Consider the following 23,462-nt stretch of genomic DNA (forward strand, 5'->3'; position numbering starts at 1 on the left):
AAATTGCATTCTGTAGTTAGGAAAACCCATTGATAATAGTTTTAAAATATTTTAAAAGGAGTTGTTTGGCAGAGGTATCGCAGCAGATAATGATGTCCAGTTTGTCTTCAATTCACTCTTCAGAGGAATGTCTCTAGAGGGGCAAAAAAAGTTATAGGAAAGTTGTGGTGTTAACTCTTATAGTTTACTTTTAACTGAAACATTAAAAACTGAGTAGATAAATTTTAAATAGTAGCATATATTTAGTAATTTTTTCTGTAAGATGTACTCTGCAGAAAGAGCTAGTGAACTCAGTGACGAGAAATAAATGCCATGGGTAAAACACTAGCATAAATGTAGTGACACAGTTACATAATTAATTTCTTTGCTGACTTTTTATACTCCCCAAGTTTCTAAAACTTTTCATGTACTGTGTTTTCTTTTTTATGACACAGTATCATCAAGCAACATTTTTTGTTATATAAACTTTAGCTTAGCTCACTTCTTGTCAATTTTTTAAAAGCTAGTTCTGAATGCTTATGTTAATCATATCTTCTGAATAGATAATTTGTGATGCGTAATACTACAGACTTCTGCAGAAACATTGCTGTAATGTATATTAAGGTGCCTGGGTTGCAGCTGTCTGGAGTATGTGGCGCTCATGCTGGAGGAGTGGTCAAAAATCTCTAAGCCTTCCAGCAGAAAAACTGGAAACACAGCAATGGAGGCTTGGATGTCTTCGTCAACACAAATGGCCCCTGAGTGTGAATAATTGTGGGCATTTCACTGGTAACAGATGGCAGTACTGAGAACAGCTGTGTGAGATGTGACCAGGTGGATAATCTGCTCAGCCTGGTGGCAGAGCTACAAGAGAAAGTAGAAAGGTTAAGGAGCATCAGGGAGTCTGAGAAAGAGATAGACTGGTGGAACTGCGCTCTACCCTCCCTGAGACAGGAACAGGAACAGCCACTAGAAAAAAAAACAAGATCAAGGGGATCCTGTATCCTCCCCCTGCCAGGCTGAAGGCAGTTGCTTAAAGGACAGGAGTGAATGGAGGCAAGTCCATGCTCAGGGCAGCAGGTGAACCCCCTCCTTCCCCACCTTGCCTTCCCAGGTACCTCTGTACAACAGAGGTATGAGGCTCTGGATGTGGAAGGCCAGTCAATAGATGATGTGGGTGACAGTCCATCTACACCAGAGGTGTTGCCAAGGTCAGAAAAGCCTACCCCCTGTATCACAACCACCTCCACGAGATAGAAAAGACAGGTTAGAGTTGTAGGTGACTCCCTTCTGATGTGAACAGAGGGTCCAATATGCCAGACAGACCCTCCTCTTAGGGAAGTCTGCTGCCTCCTTGGGGCCCCGGTTAAGGACATCACTAGGAAACTTGCTAGCCTGGTACGGCTCTTGGACTATTACCCACTAGTGCTCTTCCACGTGGGTGGTGATGAAGCTGCAACACATAGTCCAAGATCAATCAAAAGAGACTTCAGGACCTTGGGATGGTTGGTAAGGGAATCTGGAGCAGAGGTTGTTTTTTCCTCTCTCCTTCCAGTTGCAGGCAGTGACATTGGAAGAAACAGACACACCCAGCTGATTAATACATGGCTCCGTGGCTGGTGTCACCACCACAATTTTGGGTTTTTAGATAAAAACCCCATTTTTTGGGATGGCCTACACGGCACCAGGCTTGCTGGCATCAGATGGGATTTGCCTTTTTCAAAGGGGAAAGAGGGTCGTTGTTCATGAGCTAGTAGGGCTCATTGACAGAGCATTAAATGAGACTTGAAGGGGGAGGGGGATAATCTCAGGCTTGCCCATGACAAGCTGTGGGATGACATGCCGAGGTTAGAGGGATCAGGTAGCTAGCGAGGGCCCTCAGCCTGCTGCTCTGAGGTGTGCTGGCTACACTGGAGCACACCTGAAGTCTTAGAGAGATAAGCCAGGGGTTCCTGAGGTAATAGGAGCCAACAGGGAAACAGAAGTGAAATACCTCAAAGGAATTAAGGGGTGTTCCTCTAAGAAGGTGACCCGGCCAACAGCCCAGCTGAAGTGCCTCTACACCAATGCATGCAGCATGGGCAACAAGCAGGAGGAGTTGGAAACCACCGCACTGCTAGAAAGCTACAAACTAGTTGCCATTACTAAAACTGGGTGGGACAAATCCCATGACTGGAGTGCAGCTATCGATGACTACAAGCTGTTCAGAAGGACAGACAAGGAAGGAGTGGAGGGGTTGCCCTCTACATCAAGAAATGGATAGATTGCTATCTGTCTTTATGAGGAGTGGCTGAGGGAGCTGGGGTTGTTTAGTTTGGAGGAGGCTCGAGGAAACCTTATTGCTCTCTACAACTACCTGAAAGGAGGTTGTAGCAAGGTGGGGGTTAGTCTCTTCTCCCAGGTAGCAAGCAACAGGAAGAGAAGAAATGGGCTCGAGTTGTGCCAGAGGAGATTTAGATTAGATATTAGGAAAAATTTCTTCAGGGAGAGAGTGGTTAGGCATTGGAACAGACTGCCCAGGGAAGTGGTGCAATCACAGCCCCTGGAAGTGTTCAAAAAACGTGTGGATATGGTGCTTAGGGACATGGTTTAGAGGTGGAGCAGGCAGTTAGGTTAACGGTTGGACTCGATCTCAGAGGTCTTTTCCAACCTTAATGATTCTCTTCTATGATTGTGAAGAGCTGTCTCTGAAGAATAGCCACAAACGGGTTGAAAGCTTATGGGTAAGAATTAAAGACTGAGGCAGCAAAGGGAACCTTGTGCTTGGTGTCTACTACACACCACCCGATCAAGGGGAGCCTATTGACAAAGCCTTCTGACTCCAGCTAGAGGAGCCATCACGCTCGCAGGCTCTCGTCCTGCTGGGACACTTCAACCACCCCAATATCTGCTAGAAAAGTAGCACGGCGAGCTGTAGGCAATCCAGGAGACTCCTGGAATGCACTGAGGATAACTTCTTAGGCCAGGTAATAGACAGCCCTACCAGAGGGGATGAGATACTGGACCTGTTGGTCAGCAATGCAAGTGGGATAATCAGTGATGTCAAGACTGGGCTGCAGTGATCACGCACTGGTGGAGTTTGCAGTCCTGAGGGATATGGGTCAGGCGAAGAGTAAAGTCAGGACCCTGAATTTCAGGAAAGCAAAATTTCAGCTGTTTAAGGAATTAGTCAATAGGACCCCCTGGGAAGCTGCCCTCAGGGACAAGGGAGCAGAACAGAGCTGGCAGATCTTTAAGGACACTTAAAGTGCAAGAGCTCTTGATCCCCAGGTGTTAAGATATCAGGAAAGGAAGGCAAGAGACCAGCATGGATGAGTCAAGACCTGCTCAGTCAAACTAAAGGACAAGAAGGAAATGCACAGGCACTGGAAGCAGGGACAGGTATCCTGGGAAGAGTACAGGGACGCTGCCCGGTTGTGTAGGGATGGGGTCAGGAAGGCCAAGGCACGGCTGGAGCTGAACTTGGCAAGGGATGCAAAGAATAATAAGAAGGGCTTCTATAGGTATGTCAGCCAGAAAAGGAAGGTCAAAGAAAGCATACCCCCCCTGATGAGCAAGACTGCCAAACTGGTAACAACAGATGAGGAGAAGGCTGAGGTACTCAACAACTTTTTTGCCTCAGTCTTCACTGGCAACCTCTCTTCGCACACCTTTCGAGTGGATGGACCACAACACAGGGACCAGGGAAGCAAAGTCCCTCCCACTGTAAGAAAAGATCAGGTTCAAAACCACCTGAGGAACCTGAACATACATAAATCTATGGGACCTGATGAGATGCATCCCAGAGTCCTGAGGGAATAAGCTGATGTAGTTGCCAAGCCACTCTCCATGATATTTGAAAAGACACAGCAGTCAGGTGAAGTCCCTGGCGACTGGAAAAAGGGAAACATTGCACCCATTTTTAAAAGGGTAGAAGAGAGGACCCTGGGAACTACTGACCTGTCAGCCTCACCTCTGTGCCTGGGAAGATCATGGAACAGATCCTCCTAGAAGCTATGCTAAGGCACGTGGAGGACAGGGAGGTGATTCGAGACAGCCAGCATGGCTTCACCAAGGGGAAATCTTGCTTGACCAACCTAGTGGCCTTCTATGATGGAGTGACTACATCAGTGGACAAGGGAAGAGCTACAGATGTCATCCATCTGGACTCCTGTAAGACCTTTGACAACAGTCCCCCACAACATCCTTCTCTGAATTGGAGAGACAGGGATTTGATGGGTGGACCGTTAGGTGGATGAGGAATTGGTTGGATGGTTGCAGCCAGAGGGTAGTGGTCAACAGCTCAATGTCCGGATAGAGATCAGTCATGAGTGGTGTCCCTCAGGGGTCCATATTGGGACCAGTACTGTTTAATATCTTCATCAATGACATGGACAGTGGGGCCAAGTGTACCCTCATCAGATTTGCAGATGACACCAAGCCGAGTGGTGCAGTTGACACACCTGAGGGATGGGATGCCATCCAGAGGGACCTGGACAAGCTCAAGAAGTGGGCCCACGTGAACCTCATGAGGTTCAACAAGGCCAAGTGCAAGGTGCTACACCTGGGTCAGGGCAACCTCTGGCATCAATACAGGCTGGAGGAACGAAGGGGTTGAGAGCAGCCCTGCTGAGGAGGACTGGTGGATGAAAAACTGGACATGAGCCAGCAATGTGTGCTCGCAGCCCAGAAAGCCAACTGCATCCTGGGCTGCATCAAAAGAAGCATGGCCAGCAGGTCAAAAGGAGGTGATTCTGTCCCTCTGTACTCTGCTCTGTTGAGATCCCACCTGGAGTACTGCAACCAGCTCTGGAATTCTGTGTACAAGACAGACGTGGATCTGTTGGAGTGGGCCCAGGGGAGGGCCATGAAGATGATCAGAGGGACGGAACACCTCTCCTTCAAGCAAAGACTGAGAGAGTTGGGATTGTTTGTTCTGGAGAAGAGAGGGCTCTGGGAAGACCTCATTGTGGCCTTTCAATACTTGAAGGGGTCTTATAAGAAAGATGGGTACAGACTTCTTAATAAGGCCTATAGCGATAGGACAAGGGGTAATGGTTTTAAACTAAAAGAGTGCAGATTCAGACTAGATATAAGGAAGAAATTTTTTTTACAGTGAGAGTGGTGAAACACTGGAACAGGTTTCCCAGAAAGGTGGTAGATGTCCAATCCCTGGAAACTTTCAGGGTCAGGCTGGATGGGGCTCTGAGCAAAGTGATGCAGTTGAAGGTGTCCCTGCTCACTGCAGGGGGTTTGGACTAGGTGACCTTTAAAGGTCCCTTCCAACCCAAACTAGTCTGTGATTCTATACAGATTAATCTTTTTTTTCCACTCTTCGCAGTAACTATAACAAAAAGGAGAAGATGATAGGCCAGCTTTCTCTATAGACAATCTGTCACAAAAGAGTCCAAGCCTTTCCTAATATACCACTTCCCAGTTTGTGACACAGGCAAAAATGTTCACGGGAGAAAGGCATGTGCCAGAGTGATGTCTAGATGCTGAAATTGTATCACTTATCAGCTACCATTGTAACTTAAAGTTGTGAGGTTCAATCTAAAAGACATTGGGCTTGGAACAGGGACAGGCAAAGTTTATCTGAAGATATCACTTTCCTGTCCTACTTTCTGCATTTACTGTGTGCAATGCAAGGATATATTACTGTAAAGAAATGGGACTTTTAAAAAGGTGCATTAGTTATAATTGCAAAAATCGCAAACCCTTGAGAGTCTGAATGTCCCCAACTGAAATCCAGTTCAGATTTATTTTAAAGTTAATGGGTTTGACCTTGGGAGAGAATTAGGTCATAGTAGTCATTGAATATAGATTATTTCTTCTAGGGGATATATAATTTCTGACATTACCAGTAACTCTTTTCTCTTTCATTTAGTATCTCCAATCTGGGCATGTTTGGCGTCAATGATTTCACTGCAGTCATAAACCCTCCGCAGGCCTGCATCCTAGCTGTGGGCCGAGCAAGACCAGAGCTCAAGATTGTGGAAGATGAAGAAGGGAATGAGAAACTTAAGCAGTATCAACTCATGACAGTGACTCTTTCAAGTGATGGTCGGGTAGTAGATGACGAACTGGCTTCAAAGTTTCTGGAGACCTTGAAAGCCAACATAGAGAATCCAGTGCGGCTTGCCTTGTGTTAAACTCAATGAAGATTGCTTCTTGTTTTGACAACATAGATAACTGTTATGTACTTGGGGTTGCTTTTCTGTAGAGAGGAGTAAAGAGTTACTGTGAGATGGACAGTTGAAATATTTAATGTATTGAATTAACATCAGAAACTATTAATTTTCATGCTTTTAGTCTTTTGCAATGACTAGGTTTTATACTGTAAAGCTAAAAGACTTTAAAGTTAACATACTACATTTCTTTAAACACTTAGTACTAAATGGCACGTAACACTTGCATAGACAAGTCAGTCTCATCTGTAAAGGAAAATTCAAGATAACCTTGTGAAATTTAAGTGGGAATCATAGACTAGTTTGGGTTGGAAGGGACCTTTAAAGGTCACCTAGTCCAAACCCCCCTGCAGTGAGCAGGGACATCTTCAACTGGATCACTTTGCTCAGAGCCCCATCCAGCCTGACCTTGAAAGTTTCCAGGGATTGGACATCTACCACCTCTCTGGGAAACCTGTTCCAGTGTTTCACCACCCTCACTGTAAAAAAAAAATTCTTCCTTATATCTAGTCTGAATCTATGCTCTTTTAGTTTAAAGCCATTACCCCTTGTCCTATCGCAACAGGCCCTGCTAAGAAGTTTGTTCTCTTCTCCAGAATAAACAACCCCAACTGTCTCAGCCTTTCCTCATAGGAGAGGTGTTCCAGCCCCTTGGTCATCTTTGTGGCCCTCCTCTGGACCCACTCTGACAGATCCATGTCTTTCTCGTACAGAGGACTCCAGAGCTGGACGCAGTACTCCGGGTGGGGTCTTCCCTGTGCTGAGATGGGATGCTTTATTTAAGGCCTAAATATCTAGCTTTTAGAGTGAAGAAAGCAAGAATCATAATTGAGCAAAGTGCTGCTATGAGTTCTGGTCAATACTGAGATAAGAGTAGCTAAATTATATTTCTGCAGTAGAAAGTTTTCCAGTTTTCAGAAGACTTTTCAGGCATGTTGTGCTATCCAAATTAGATTGAAATAAGGTTTATAAGATTTTGACAGGTATTTCAATGGCTTCCTAAATAAAAGCAAAGACATTACAAACTGAAAAAGTTTTGGTTTAATTTCATTTACATTACAGATTTAACTGTTCTTTATCTTCTCCTTTAGTATAAGCTACATTGAAGAAAACAAAGTGACTGTGGAGATGAATGGAGAAAAGAAATGAAAGGAAATTCTGAGAAAGACTAAATTAGATCATAGATAAAATAGCAGTTTCTCAAAATGTTAAGTAATCTGGTGATTAGCTTCATTTGTATAATTAGAACTCGTTAAAACACATTTAGACTGTAGGTGCATCTATTTTTTTCCAGTATTTTAAGATAACTGCATAATCTAATGCCTTGCAGAGGGGTAAAGAAGAGAATAATCTTGTCTCAATAAATGCATTCTCCATAAAGGATGGAATCTCAGCGTCATTGATTTTTAGATTTTGATGGAACCAACATTTAGAGAAAACAACATTTTGTCTGAAAAATTAATAGGTTTTCCTTCACTTAATTTGGAGACAATTACATTTTCTAAATTTAGAAGTTGCCCCAACTCAGATATCTTCTTCAGTACCACAAAATATAAAAAAAAATTTTTTTTCAGGTGCTCTGTGATATATTGTGGTTAATTTAAAACCCAAGTTAATTGTGCCAGCAGTACTGTGATGAAAAACTAGCTTTGATCTCTCAGCCTCATAGAGGTTCCAGTATCAAAGGTCAAATTTTGCACACTGAATATTTGCTGATTAATGCTGTTCTTCTCACGGATAGAATAAAGATGTAAGTAGAAGGTCTTACATCATCAGCATATATTGAACTGTAACTTGGAGGCTTAAGTGCAGTGGCCTGAAGTTTAAATTAACAGTAGATTTTTTTTTTCTTATATATAAATATGGAACCATGTGTTTTATGTGTTTGTAATGAAATAACGTCTTTTACAGGAGCTGGTGAGAATATAAATAGTAGAATTGTGGGAGTTTGTCTTATTCTAGTTTGTGCAAGTACTTTTTTTTAAAGATTTGGATGACTTGTTTGTTGAGCTGCTGCCATAATTAAAAAGCTAATTGCAAGACAAAACCTTTAGTTAATACTGAGTTGAGAGTTTTTGCTAAATGAGTTTGCTTCTTTGGCTTGTTCTGATATCATAAATTTCATAAACTATTAATCTAACAGTTGGGAGAGATTTTGATTACCAAATATAGTTTACTGTGCAATAATGGACATGTCCATTCTGTATTTCCAGGAGTTTCTCACTGATAAATTATATTCAAGATTGGGTGCTGAAGATTAATTTGCAATTTTAAATGGTTAACCATGAATTTTTCCAAAGTTGTTTATCAATTCCATATTACTTTGAAGGGAAAAAACCCACCAGTTTATATAGTGTCCTTAACGTACAAGAAGTTCTCATTGTTTGCATAGCTAAATCTTGTTCTGCCAAAGAGAATTTGCAGACTTACTTAAAATCTGATACACTGGGGTTTTTTGTACTTAGTGCTCTAGTGTTGTCATGTGCTCCCCAGCATTTGTATATTCTACTCTTTAGCTGGCCAGTTAAGGGCTGCATGACTGATGTTTACAACTATAGTTTTGCATGTATGTGTTCATGTAGTGTGAGTCAGTATGTTTTACTTTTGCTTTTGGAGCCACTGGAAGGTGCTATTGTATGTAAATATAGAATGTTTATCATGTCTCATTAGTGTGGGTACTAATACAGCCATTATACTTTCCCTGTTCAACACAGACAGGTGAAGACAATGCAACTTTTTCTCCAGGTTAAATAAACCTTTACAACTTTTGAACTAGGCAAATCTCAGTAAGGCTAATACGAGCTTTAATTCCAATTTCTTTACATCTGCCTACTTGCCAGCATTGTCATTTGACATAAAGGTGGATGTATGTGATTTGTCAATCATCAGCCTGTGAAGGAAATCTCTGGAATTCAGACATGTGATAGCAGTCAGATCTCCTTAATTCAGAGTAATCGTACCATTTGGCAACATCTACTACTTTAGCAGAAGTGAGACAACAAATAATTGCCCATACAGATTAAAATAAAACATTGATTATCTTCCTGAAGAATTTAGAGATTTGGGGATGGGGGCAATGGCCCAGAAGGTGAACTGTATGAAATGGTTATGGTTTACCCTTGAAGAAAATTTGCCTAGAAGTAAAAATTCCACAGGTGAAAAATATAACTTTTCATGGTTTATTCTTTCAAATGTCTTCTGTTAACATCTTTTTACATACCTAAGCAAGAAATACCATGAAGACATTATTTTCTTGAAGAATTAAAAAAACAAAAATAAAAATTTAAGGAGTATGCTAAGGGCTGCTGGAAACGTCTGCCTTTAGGATATGCTTGGGGAAAATTACTTTCTTTGTATCATTTTCCTTTGCAAGAGGCATAGTTAGAGAAAAATAAAGGATAGCTATTTTGGGCTTTGTGATTGTTGGCAAGTATTGAACTGTGTCACACTTTAATCCCTAATTATGCTGATTTTTTTGGATCTTTTTTCCTGCAATGTATTCCTTATGAAATAAAATTGCTGTAATTAATCTGCCTACATGTAATCCCTGAAAGAGCCACAGTCCTGCAAAGTGAATGCTCAGTGCTATTTTCACCTAATCCTTTTGTCCACATGCTCATCTCCATCCATACAAAATACAGTAGACACTTATTTCAGATAATGATTAGTCCCAATGGATACAACAGAATTTTAAAGTTGAGTAGGAAGCCAAAATATGACAAATAATCCAAGAAACTTTGTTTCAAAGTCTGAACACGTGCTTTTCTGTGCTGTGCTGTACAGAAAGTTGCATATTGATTGCATTAAAGTATACGCAATTGCAGGGTGAGTTAGGGGGAAACTAATTCAGAATTGTTGGAACTAAGTGTCATGCTTGATGTGTTTTTCATATGCGATAATTTGTGCCATAAGGTGACGGAAAATAAAGTGCCATTAGGGTTATGGTGGTGACCTGCAGGTTTGAAACTGATTTTTTATTTTTTTATTTTCTTGGCTTTTCTTGCATGACTTCTCATTTTTCCACTGAGATTTTGTCCTGGATTACATCAGACCATAACAAATATTTTTTCCTCCCTAAAATCCACTGAAAATGTTGTGCATTGTTGTAATTTCTTTGAAAGTAGTGGAAATAAAGCACATAGTAAATAATGGTTGCACAATGACCAGTGCCATGTAATGTCTGTGTGTTCAAAAGCCTCTTTGATCTGTTTTCAGATCAAAAGAAATATGGCCAGCAGGTCGAGGGAGGTGATTCTGCCCCTCTACTCTGCTCTGGTGAGACCCCACCTGGAGTACTGTGTCCAGCTCTGGAGTCCTCTGTACGAGAAAGACATGGATCTGTCAGAGTGGGTCCAGAGGAGGGCCACAAAGATGACCAAGGGGCTGGAACACCTCTCCTATGAGGAAAGGCTGAGACAGTTGGGGTTGTTTATTCTGGAGAAGAGAACAAACTTCTTAGCAGGGCCTGTTGCGATAGGACAAGGGGTAATGGCTTTAAACTGAAAGAGCACAGATTCAGACTAGATATAAGGAAGAATTTTTTTTCACAGTGAGAGTGGTGAAACACTGGAACAGGTTTCCCAGAGAGGTGGTAGATGTCCCATCCCTGGAAACTTTCAAGGTCAGGCTGGATGGGGCTCTGAGCAAAGTGATCCAGTTGAAGATGTCCCTGCTCACTGCAGGGGGGTTTGGACTAGGTGACCTTTAAAGGTCCCTTCCAACCCAAACCATTCTATGACTGAAATCTACTACTCTTTAGCTATTTGTTCAATTTGAGCTTGTGCTGATTATTGTTCCTACTGCTGCAAGGTTAGTAAATAATTTGTTAGATCATTATACCGATTATTCTAGTAATGGAAGTAACTTCTACTGCCTTTCATGTGGTAATATTTCAACTTAAGTTCTGTACCACTTCCATGTTGTGGAAGGGCCTTTTTTCAGCGTGTTGTTCACGGCTGATTTGCCTTAACTGCTCTCATTCATCCTATTTTATTCTTGAACCTAAGTTCAGAATGATTTTTTTTTTCCAAGGCTTTGAATTAAAATATCCCTTCACTTCTTATGAAGTACTGCAGCACAACTAATAAGTTTAACTAGCCATCCAGCTGTTCTTAATATTTTTCTGAGTTTTCCAGATCAGGAGAGATTCTCATCTAGTACTATAGTGTATCATGGATCAGAAATACATAGCTATTATTTCCTTTACCCTGAAGTCTGCTAATAAGCAGTGAAGCATTATCATTTAAGAAGTGTCCTGGCACCTACAATTTCCTGTGGCCCCAATACTTGTTTGTAGACTGCTGTTTGCATTTCCATTTCTTTTTTTTGTTTAAAGATGTATTGAATTACCTGTGAATTGTCACATGGTACTTCGTAAGTAAGAAAGATGTAAAAATATGGTTGCTCAGTGTATGTTCTTCTTGGTATGCTTATGATGATGATGGTTTTTCATTTTCCTTAAAGTTTCCAAGTATTAGCTAAATGATATTCAAATAAAATTAGATTAATATTTTGATAATCCTTCCAAAGTAATTTAAACATTCTGATCCTTCCCTTTTAGTCTTTGTGTACTAGGTTAAGTTTTAGAAACTTCTAATTTATGAATGTTTCCTTTTTTAATTCAGCCCAGTGACAGAGTTGAGTAGAGATTTCTCTGTTACTTTTAAGAGGCAAGGTCAAACCCTTTGACAATGTGTCATTCAAGTTAAAGTCCTAGGAATCATTTAAAAAATATGCCAGCTAGATATTGTTCTTGCAGAAGAGGGAGTCTAAGATGAGCATAACATTGATCTCAAGATGCAAGGAAGGTGAGCATTGCTTCAGTAGCTTTAAAGGATGTTAGCATAATAGAGAAGTATCTTTGCTGTCTCTACTGTCAGTTTCCTTTCTGACTATAGTAATGTACCATGAAAAATGAAATATTGTTCTACAGGAAAGTGCATGAAGTGTGCTTTTTGCTTTTGCTGTATTTTGTAAATTACCAGAAATATATGTATATTTATCCAAAATTTGTTTCCAAGACAGTGTATTAATCAGCCTATTAATCTCTGCACATAGAGCTGTTCACTGAATCATTCTTCAGAAATAAGAATCAAGGTAATGATGTACTCCTCACCGGTGGATTTCCTTGGTATAAGCCTTGATGGTGCCACTATTTTGGATCATTTCAGTCAATGTACGATGTGTTTTAAAGGGAAAACTGAAATACAGAAAGGCCAGCAGAGGGCAGACTGAGCAGCCTGGTTTTCTGACTTTCTGGCTCTCTAAGTGTAATTATAATCACCAAACTATTTTAGTATGTAGATATTCTTGAATTTAAACTATAGCTTGATGGTTTCGTGTTTGGTTTTGAAATGTTTCAGAAAGCACTTGACATAAATAAAGAAGGAATAGTAAACACTAACTTGCCTTGATGTGTTGGAATTAGGATCAGACAGAAACCTTTGTCGTTGTATGGCACTTCCCGCAGAACTGGATTGTAGAATCATAGAATATCTCAAGTTGGAAGGGACCCATAAGGATCATTGAGTCCAACTCCCTGCTCCTCGCAGGACTACCTAAAACTAAACCATATGACTAAGAGCTTCATCCAGATGCTTGTTGAACTCTGACAGGCTTGGTGCTTCCCTGGGCAGCCTGTTCCAGTGTCCAACCGCCCTCTCAGTGAAGAACCTTTGTCTAATGTCTAATTGGAACTTCCCCTGATGCAGCTTCGTTCCATTTCCTCGTGTCCTGTCGCTGGTCACCAGAGAGGGGAGATCAGTACCTCCCTCTCCACTGCCCTCCTTGAGGAAGCTGTAGACTGCCATGAGGTTACCCCTCACCTTTCTCTAAGATGAACAAACCAAGTGACCTCAGCTGCTCCTTATAAGTCTTACTCTCGAGACCTTTCACTGTCTTGGTCACCCTCCTCTGGGTACACTCTAATAGTTTGTTGTCCTTCTTATATTGAGGCGCCCAAAACTGCATACAGTACTCAATATGTTCTTAGTTAAGCATAAGTTTTAAACTCATAACCTCTTGTGATTTGTTTCTTTGTAATCATGCTTGTAAAACAGGAGGATATTCATGGTAGCCTGCTGGAGATTTCTAGACACATGCTAACCAGTAAACGTTCCAAGAAACACAGAAACTTAGGATTTGGGTGAAGACCCATGTGTTGATTAAACTGGGGTGCAAATCATTTACTTGACTGGCTACTTTGAGTGGTTGCTTTACTAAATCTGCCTAACCTGTATCAGTGAAAAGCCATCACTGTTTGCTTGAATTCAGTTTGCACTCCTTCCCTTTGACGTCGCTTTTGCTTTGACTTGTAGATATCGCAGTGGATAATTATTCAGATACAATAACCATATTGTTCTTCCCTCTCTCCACAATAATTGTTCTACCTGACAAGTTAAACATTTGTGTCATTATGAGAAACAACTGGCTGGAAAATGACAGACTTTTCTGTTTGCTCATTACCTGTACTAAGGAAAATGATTCATGCTATGTTAATGAGTACCACTATTTATCTCCTTAAAGATTAGAGATCAAGAGAAGATTCTCTTTTATACCTTAAAAGTTCCTCTCATGTGGCCTAGACCTAGACAGGGAAAAAGGGCAGCTGTGAAGATTTTTATTTCTGCTCACTGTTGTATGAAGAATATACTGAATTGTTAGTGCAGCAGATCTTCTCTGTCCTACAGTTTCATGATTTTTGCATTGTCTATGTAACATTCATTACAGTGTGCTGTTTGCTTCAATTTGCAGCAATCCAAGCAATTGAACCTTGTAGGATACTTTCTGTTGACCTAGTCATCAACTAATTTCTGTGTCAGCTGCCTATCTTAAGAAAATATGTGTAATTATGTTTCATTTTGCAACTTCAGTGCACTTTTGATTTCTTCCCTGACAAATAAATTATAAGCTTAAATGTTCATGGAGGCTGTTTGCTTGTGCAGTTGCTTATGCTTGCTATATTATGTCCCAGTCTCTATTGGCAGCATGCACCGAGTTTCTCTAGGTTTCAGCAGACAGCATCACGCTGTTTCCTCTTCCTTGCTTGGAAAATAGGAACTATAACAGATCCCTTGGTTGATCAAGAAAGAAACTCTTCTTACACTTTTCTGAAGTGTGAGCCTTCTGGCTTGTAATGTAAATTTCAACCAAATATTCTGAGCGTAATACGTTGCTTACTCACTTGCTCGTTTTGGCAAGGATTCTAAAGTACCTTTACTATTCACTTTATAGTACAAGCAATACAGATTCAAATGAAAATAATAGTCACATTTTTTTCCCCAAGAGTATTTAGAGAGACAAGTTATGTACAGAATTATTTTGGAGTGAATTCACAAATGAATTGGTTGTGCCTACAGAAACTTATCAGATATTATAATATCTTGCATTTCCGTGTTGACAAATACAGAAGAGTTACAGCTTTTTCAGGCACATTACGAGTCCTTCCTCTGTCCATTGCTATTTTGAACCTAATCTAGCTATCATTGTCTTCAAAGCAGGTGATGTCTTACTCAAGCTCGTAACAAGCACTAATGACTCTCCCAGCCTGGAGCAGAAGAGACATTTTTGGATGTGCTAAATTATCCTAAATAATGCTCTAAGGCACCTCCTTGGCTGCTTTTCCTATATATTTGTATGCTATCTGACAGGCTTCAACCACACAGAAGGCCACAAACAGAGTCTAGGCCCTCTTATTGAAATGGATAATACTAATAAAGGAGAAGAAAAGTGATTATTCACTCCTTTTCACAAGACTTTTGTTAATAGTTCCATTCCAATGCCTTTAGCCACAATGCATCTAGTTTCATTAACTGTTAGTCAAAGGAAAGGGTTGCCATTTTACCACAACAGAACTACTGCTGTGTTAATACTTTTGTTTTCAAATAAGACGGCTTTTCCCTATTGTGTGTTGACATAATGATTGTGTTAATCTTTAGTCTGTGATACCCTTAGCTGTATTAGAAGGGAAGAATGTTGCTTATGAAGGTCAATACTCACTGTTTACCTGGAGATTACCAACTGCATTTTTACTAGTAGCACTGCTGCCGTTACAAACTTATGAAACTGAATTGACCTATCAGGAGTGTCTTAAATATTATTCACATGGCTTAAATATTAAGATCTGATCTGAGAGAGAGAAGTGTTTTAGCCAGACATCTTTATTTTGGAAGACAATCCCTATTGTTCAAGGTAGAAAAGATGAAAGAATGTCAAAAGAAAATAGGTTTTTCATCTGTACTTGAACATCTTTTTTTGTATAGCATTATAGCTATTTTAATGATTATCAAGGAATGCCTGGATTTTTTTTAAGCCATAAAGTATAAGCAGATGATCTCTGTCCATGTAATTGTCTAAGCAAACTCTGAAGGAAATAATACTTCAAAACGTTAATATTCCATCCCATGAGAAAGGGAATTTTACTTCTTGGACCTCCTTCTAAAGCATGTGTGCAGACTTTGCTTGTGTGCCTGTGCACGTATATATCTCTTTATGTGCTGAGATGGACTGGTAAAGAGGGCCAGCTGCTATTTCTATCACATTAAAGCCTTTCAGATTTGGGCTACAGGATGAACAGAGAGAAAAGCTTCTGAATTCTCCTGCTGAGACTTCAACATTTCTGCTTTAACGTATGTGTGTCAATGTATGTGTATAGAGGTACAGCATTGGGGGAGGCATAAGAGAAACCTGCCCTGATTACGTTTGAAGAAAGTAATTGCAAAATTGCATCTGTTGCTCAAACACAAGTAATGAGACAGTTGAAATGATAGCTAGGAGCAAATAGTCTTGGCTAAGAGAAGATACCCTGAAGAATCTATGAAGCAATCTTTGTGTAAGAAGCAGCTTTCCCTTATACATATCTTATCACAGTATTTTGGGGCGATGTGGTTGTGGAAAGAGTTGTCTTGTGTGAGAATAATGTGTCTAGTGCTCTTGGAGAGGTTTTAAACATTTGTTTTTGTTAAAAAAATAAAAAGCAATTGACTAACCAAGCAAAACCTGCAACTGTTGCAGAGTGCTTTATTAAGTCTGTTGATAAATCTATGAATCCAGAGAGGAATATTCTAGAAATCACATGGTATTAGGACTGATTTAGGCATAGTATAAGCCATTATTTTCTATGCACTTTTCTAAAACTGAGTCCCATTTAATTTTTAAGCTGTTTAATGTGGTGATTGTCTGCTTGTGGATGTGCAGTATATCCGACTCAGTAGTGTGTGTATACCATTTATATCAAAGTAATTAGTCGTGGATGATAATTATCAATTTACTTTTAATTTCAGAACTGACCAGACAGGCATCAATGTCACAGGAAACGCCATCTTTAAAAAAAAAACAACACAACTACTGAATAGCCACATTAGTGGGTAGTGCTTGCTCCACTGAGATAACAGTTTCCCTAACTAGTGACAGAAAGCAAGAGAGATTAGGACAGGAAAACAGTAACTGTAGAGAACTCAGTGGCAAAAGAACTCTGGATTCTTGCATACCTAAAGACTGGGGGATGGGAGTGGTGTTTGTTTTGGGTTTTTTTCAGTTTTCAGATTAACTAAACACAGAAAATTTTAGCTTTGTCTTGTTAAGTGACAATTCTTTTTCATACCAACCACAAGTTCTAATTACAAACTCTAGAATATGTTTTTCTGACCCTGGAAGTTTTAGGGGTTTCTTCTGAAGTTTTTGTGATATTAAAAATAAATGTTTTCATGTGGTTTGCTATTATTCTTGTGGTTATGTAGAATGTTTGAATGGAGTTTCATATGTAAACAGCAGATTAAACAATTATAGATTGCATTTTTTTTCCTTAAGGTATGCAACTTCTAGATAAATTTTCTGGAGTAGATCTCCATGTCACCAATGGTAGGAAATGTAAAAATGACCTTTTTCTTGGCTCTCAACCAGGTGAGAACAACACCTAATTTTCTTTTACTCAATTTTTTTTTCATTTAAAATTAGTTTCAATGTACTGAAAGAATTAGTGGCCTAGTTTACCAAAACTATTTATAAATACACTGATGTTTTCACAAAACTGTGGACGTATATCTATAGTTAAAAATGTTTTCATTAGAATTGCTATGAACATTTCAAAGATATTAATTTGCAGAAGTTTTGATTTAGATGTAGATTTATATAAATAATAAAACATATGCATAAAGATTATTTTAGTATTGACCACCACTTTTTAAAATAAGAGATCATTTATTTGTCAGTTGTTTAAATCATTTGAAGAATTTCCTATCTGGCAATGCTTAATCAGTTTTCCCAGCAATCTCAGAAAGCCTTGGCTCACCTCACCATGAATTGCTAAGAACTTACATTATCTCTGAAATCCTTACACAAAAAGACCTTTTTAAGGATCCTGTAAGTTTGAATAGAATAATTTTAAAAATGTTTTTGATTACAATTAAAGCATATTTGGTCTTGAAAGAAAACTTCAAGTTTTTGGAAGTCTGGAGGACTAAACTTTATCAGAAAGAGTTAAAATTTTTAAGACTTTCTGTCTATGCTTTCTTTAGTAACTGTTTTCTTGCTTATATGTAAATAGAATTCAGAGTTGTGAAATGAAAATACTACTAGGACTGCCCACAGAGGTGCCAAGAGACTGAAAAGATGAGGATAGCAGCACCAACTACATCTTAAAAAGCTGCCTTTGGCTTCCAGTGGTACTGTGAAACATCAGTGAGGAAGCATATGCCCTTTGTGTTCACCTGTCTCAGGTCTCCTGGCACTCAGTCTCATCTCCTTCAAGGAATCAAATTGTGAGAAGACAAAGAAAACAACTGACCATACAGCAGAAAGCTGAAGCATCTTTCAGTCATTTATCAGCAGTCCTGGCTAGCTGGGGAGGTCCCAGTTGACTGGAGGTTGACAAATGTGATGCCCATCTACAAGAAGGGCTGGAAGGAGGATCTGGGGAACTACAGGCCTGTTAGTCTGACCTCAGTGCCAGGGAAGGTTGTGGAGCAGATCATCTTGAGTGCCATCACGTGGCACTTACAGGAAAACCAGGTGATCAGGCCCAGTCAGCACGGGTTTATGAAAGGCGGGTCTCGTTCTATGACAAGATGACCCGCTTGGATGGGTGTACTCTTCGCAGGTTAAAAAACTAGCTGGATGCCCGGGCCCAAAGAGTTGCAGTGAATGGACTTAAATCCAGTTAGCGACCAGTCACAAGTGGTGTTCCCCAGGGCTCAGTATTGGGGCCAGTTCTGTTTAATATCTTTATTAATGATCTGGATGAGGGGATTGAGTGCACCCTCAGTAAGTTTGCAGACAACACCAAGTTTGCCGGGAGTGTTGATCTGCTGGAGGGTAGGAAGGCCCTACAGAGGGATCTGGACAGGATGGATCAATGGGCCAAGGCCAATTGTATGAGGTTCAATAAGGCTAAGTGCTGAGTCCTGCACTTGGGTCACAACAAGCCCATGCAACAGTACAGGCTTGGGGAAGAGTGGCTGGAAAGCTGCCTGGTGGAAAAGGACCTGGGGGTGTTGGTCGACATCCGGCTCAATATGAGCCAGCAGTATGCCCAGGTGGCCAAGAAGGCCAATAGCATCCTGGCTTGTATCAGAAATAGTGTGGCCAGCAGGAACAGGGAGGTGATAGTGCCCCTGTACTCAGCACTGGTGAGGCTGCAGCTCAGATACTGTGTTCAGTTTTGGGTCCCTTACTACAAGAAGGACATTGAGGTGCTGGAGTGCATCCAAAGAAGAGCAACAAAGATGGTGAAGTGGTCTAGAGCACAAGTCTTATGAGGAGCGGCTGAGGGAGCTGGGGTTGTTTAGCCTGGAGAAAAGGAGACTGAGGGGAGACCTTATAGCTCTGTACAGCTACCTGAAAGGAGGTTGTAGCGAGGTAGGGGTCGGTCTCTTCTGGCAAGTATCAAGTGATAGGACAAGAAGAAATGGCCTCAAGTTGTGCGAGGGAGGTTTAGATTGGATATTAGGAAAAACTTCTTCACTGAAAGGGTTGTCAAGCGTTGGAACGGCCTGCCCAAGGAAACGGTTGAGTCCCATCCCTGGAGGTATTTAAAAGACATGTAGATGTAGCGCTTAGGGACATGGTTTAGTGGTGGACTTGGCAGTGTTAGATTTATGGTTGGACTTTATGATCTTAAGGGTCTTTTCCAGCCAAAATGATTCTATGATTCTGTGATTCTATGATCTAGTTTAGCTACCTGGGGACATTATAAAGATTAAGGTGAGAACAATTTTACCAGAGAATTAGATTTACATTTTCCTTGTGATGATTTCAGCAGGGTCCCTGTACATTTAAGGCAACAGTTTCTCCACCACCGTAAATGTGAAGGCTGGGTATTTCTGGTGTGGAGCTTATTCTGACTGGGGTAGAGATGATCTAGAAGCACTTGGTTCTTCTTTGTTAGAAGTAAGTCTTGAAATTTCAGCCAGTTTGTGAATCATATACTTACGGCAAGAAAAGCACAGCCCTGCTGCCTCATTTTCTGTAAGCTTGGGTTGCCATCCTTTCTCAGTCATTAGCTCATCTTCCCACTGGCTTTGAAAATCCTTGCTAGTGCTGCTTCTCCTTGAAGCTGTCTTCTATGCCTACCAGCCCTGTGTCAGAAACTGGTTGATATATATCTTCACAGATTCTGCAAAAGGAGAAAGGCAGAGGCTTTAAGTAAAAATTTGAGACTACTTTATATATATATTTGTGAATGTTGTATTCATTTGCCTATCAAGAAAACTCTGAATGGTTTCTTTTGAGGCCTGTGAAGCAAGAGGAAGTATTTAATTCATTACTTTATTTCCTCCTTTGTAAACTGTTCACTACCCACTGTAATCAGCAGAATTTGCTGCCCCTTCAAAATAATTCCTTTGTCCATCTGTAAACTGTTTTAATTCTTCAAGATTCACTAAAGCAGGACTCATTAATGTAAAACACATACAGTGTTTTACAGTTTGGAGCAGGGTACCTGTAACTGTTGCCAAATCACTTTGTTAGAAGCTATTTACTGAGAGATATATAAAATACACCATTGTTGAAGTTAGCATGGTTTTAATTTGCTTTTAGGGGTTTAAATTTTTTTATCCCCCAAATTGCATATTGGCATTGTGGTGGCCCTTTACACCTGGTTTAAAAAAAAAAAAAGAAAAAAAAAAGAAAAAAAAAAAAAGAAAAAAAAAGAATAGCTAAAACAATAGGGGACAATAGCTGCTAGAGGCCAGGTGGGATTTCCAAAGGTGTCTGAAATAACACTGAGGCTTGGGTGTAAACAATGAACTCTCATCACTACGTTACATCACTGAGTAAGCATGGAGAGAAACCACTATTAGGTTTTGACTTGCTGTTTCTTGTTTCCCTAGAGAATTAACTTGAATGGTTTTCTTTTAATTGAATATTTGTTTTTTGTCAGGACCTTTTATGCTTTCACTGCAGTGTATAATATAAAAAGAATCAATTTTTCCTTAGATTTGGAGACATGTTTCTAACAACATCAGTAGCTGTGCATGTCCTGAAGATAAAGATACACATGCTACATACCACTTGTGCATTCCTGACAGAGAGCTGCCTCGTACAGAGGTAAGAAATTAGCTTGCATGCTACTCTCAAAATGAGAAACAAAGGACTTGCTGGAGAATAGCTTAATTTCATTATCTTTCTGATAGATTTCAGATCATTTATAGCAGTGAACTGAAGTTCAATGAAATAGAAACAGCAGGAAAGAGACACTTTTATCTTCACTTTTGATTAAATCTGATCCAATCTTCAGCATCAACTACTGTTATCTATAATTTGGAGATTTGGATCATGAATCAAAGAGGAGGAAAGTTCTGTCTAGTAACTTCTGGCACAAAGCTAAATGTTTACAGATGGCTGTTGAGTTTTAAATGTAGGTGCCCAGGAAACTCCAAACTGCAAACACAGTCTCACCCCAGATTTCCAAGGACTGCCTGCTTACCAGGTGTTTAGCAAGTGATTTACTGAGGCATATGAAAGAAAATACAGAAACTTTTTAAAATCAGGAACTGAAAAACATGTAACTGCTACTAAAACTGGGTAAGATGTGTGCAAACAATAAATTAGAAGTGTGGTCTGATTTCATATCGAACACATCCAGCCAAGAAGACAACTGGACTTCTTTACTGAGTATTTAGATTCGAAATAAAAATTAAATAGTGCTCCTCAAGATAACTGCATTACATAGAAAATTAATATGAAATATAGTTACTTCCTCTGTATGATTTTTTAATTTTTTTTTTAAATGAAAAAGCCCTCAACCTAGACATAAACAGAGAAGAAAATCTTACTATAAGGATATGGACTTTTCACAACATACCTGACTTTCCAAAACCTAGGAATAATTAGGTAGGCATCTTTTAAATACTTTGCATGTACACAGTAAAACATTTCTTTAGTGAATAGTAGGCTGACACTACAGCAGGAACACAGTAGGGAAAAATGCAAGAGATGCTGGTACATGTTGATGCTGATTACAACACACTAGGTTTGTTGTCTTAAACCAAGAGCATAACATCATCAAACCAATGTCTTTGATCTCAAACACCAAGGCAAATGAATTGCTATAAAAGGCCATACACTGGATTTTTCCCGTTCCTGTTCCAACTGATTATTTGGAATAAGGATTAACAACTAATTAACATGATTGTAATTCATACTAACAGTCATGTAATTAAGTCCGTAATTAGGCCTGATTTTTAGAACAGATGAGCATGCAATTCCTATTATATTCCAAGGAAAATAAATTGTCTGGAGGGGGAGTACATGCCAGCAGGTGAGGTAGAAGGTTGTAGAAGGACACCATGCTGAAGAGGGTTATGGAGTTTCCAAGAAGAGGAACATATGCCAGATACTAGAGATGGGTATCGAAAATGGAGATGCAGGTCAACTGGCTGGCACTCTAGGAAGCAAAGCAAGTCTGGTGAATGGAGGAAGAAGTGAGCTGTCCAGTGACTCACAGCCAACCTTATCTCTCTGTTTCAGGACCAACATGTTCAGTGAGCTCCAGAACAGAGCACTTATATTCCATGCCTCTGCTGCATCATGGGTTTTTGTCCACAGTAAAACTTAACATTTGTACAGCTGCCTTCACTCTAGCCATTGTGAGTATATAATGAAACAAGTCTTTGAGATTTCTTATGTGGACTCTATTGAGTGTGCATGTGATCAGCAGGATAGAGATGGACTTATTCAGTGGCTTGTCTGGCCCAGTTCAAGTATCCAGCAAGGACAATTTGTGCCTGGAATGCCAGCCAGGTGCTTTTTCAGTTCATGCTGATGGAAAATAATGCCTCCTTGACTACAATGTACTTAACAAAAATAATAAAACCATTTCAGTTCCAAAGAAAATAGCTCTGATTCTGCACCTCTTTTCTGCTCCATAAAGTGGTGTCACAGTGTGAGTGTTGTAGCCCTCTGTTGTCACATTGTAGAGCATTATGAGAGGTTACTTTGATGTGGCTCAGAGGAAAATAGCAAGTTATTAAGTTCAGATACCCAATCTAGACAGAATGGTTTGTTATTTTGCAGTTTTTCTTTTTTGGCTGCTGATATACTTCAGCTCTTTTGGTGCCTTGTGTGTAATGCATCAGGCGTAAGTATTTTATTGGGTAAAAGGTAACTTCCTCCAGGAATCAGTGGAGAACTTCCTGGGATGCCTTGTCCTCTGATCACTGCCATGAACATATAGTATTCATTCCAGATGTTATGGGCCTGTTTCTGTGGGGAAATGAACAGGGAAATATTTCCAAAGCATTTTAATTAAAATCCCAGAAGGATCAGGCCACATCTTTATGCCTCAGACATATTTAAGAAATACAAGCAATTTTCTTTGCCTGTATCATTTGGATGAAATGTTTTAGAAAGATATGAGCAATAAGGGTCTACTAAGCCTTTGTACATGTGTGATGTGGTGAGCAAGGTTACAAGAAGCTTCTTCAGTTTCTCTCAGTCTAAAGGAGGACAGTTTTTGCCTTCCACACCACTCTGAGATGTCTGCAGTATGGGACATCACCCCACCACATGTGGAGGACAAACCTGCAAAGGCAGATATACTGCTTTCTCTGATACACAATTGTGCATGGTTTAAGAAGCAAAGATTCTCCCAAGTAAGCATCTCTTGCAATCCTTTTTAACAAGCTATAGACAGCAAAACCATGGTTTATTTTCATTGTTCCCTTTCCATTTTTAACAGCTACTTAACCTATATGAGTTTCTGCTCACAGTATCACATGTTGATGCCAATGCTAAATGCTAGCAACCCATCTAACCTGACTTTCCTTTAAAAGAAAAGATACCTGCCCCAGTGGTCTTGATTAAAAGTTGTTTGCTATAGTG

The 23,462-nt window shown here is 40.0% G+C and overlaps 1 protein-coding gene across 5 annotated transcripts in view; it reads left to right on the plus strand.

The window, feature by feature from the left end:
- Positions 1-22,371, plus strand: part of PDHX (pyruvate dehydrogenase complex component X) — a 71,284-nt gene extending 48,913 nt beyond the window's left edge. For 4 of the 5 annotated variants that reach the window (XM_087745937.1, XM_009464027.2, XM_087745940.1 and 1 more), the window contains one exon: positions 5,846-14,065. In XM_087745937.1, coding sequence (XP_087602063.1) covers positions 5,846-6,110 — 265 coding nt within the window. In that variant the 3' untranslated portion in view covers positions 6,111-14,065. Of the gene's footprint in view, positions 1-5,845; positions 14,066-20,576; positions 20,688-22,109 lie in introns of those variants that run through there. The other variant, XM_087745938.1, reaches the window with a different exon arrangement.
- The last annotated feature ends 1,091 nt before the right edge of the window (positions 22,372-23,462 follow it).

This window comes from Nipponia nippon, unplaced genomic scaffold (assembly GCF_047370975.1).
Source record: "Nipponia nippon isolate SJK-2023a ecotype South Korea unplaced genomic scaffold, ASM4737097v1 scaffold_10, whole genome shotgun sequence".
NCBI lineage: Eukaryota > Metazoa > Chordata > Aves > Pelecaniformes > Threskiornithidae > Nipponia > Nipponia nippon.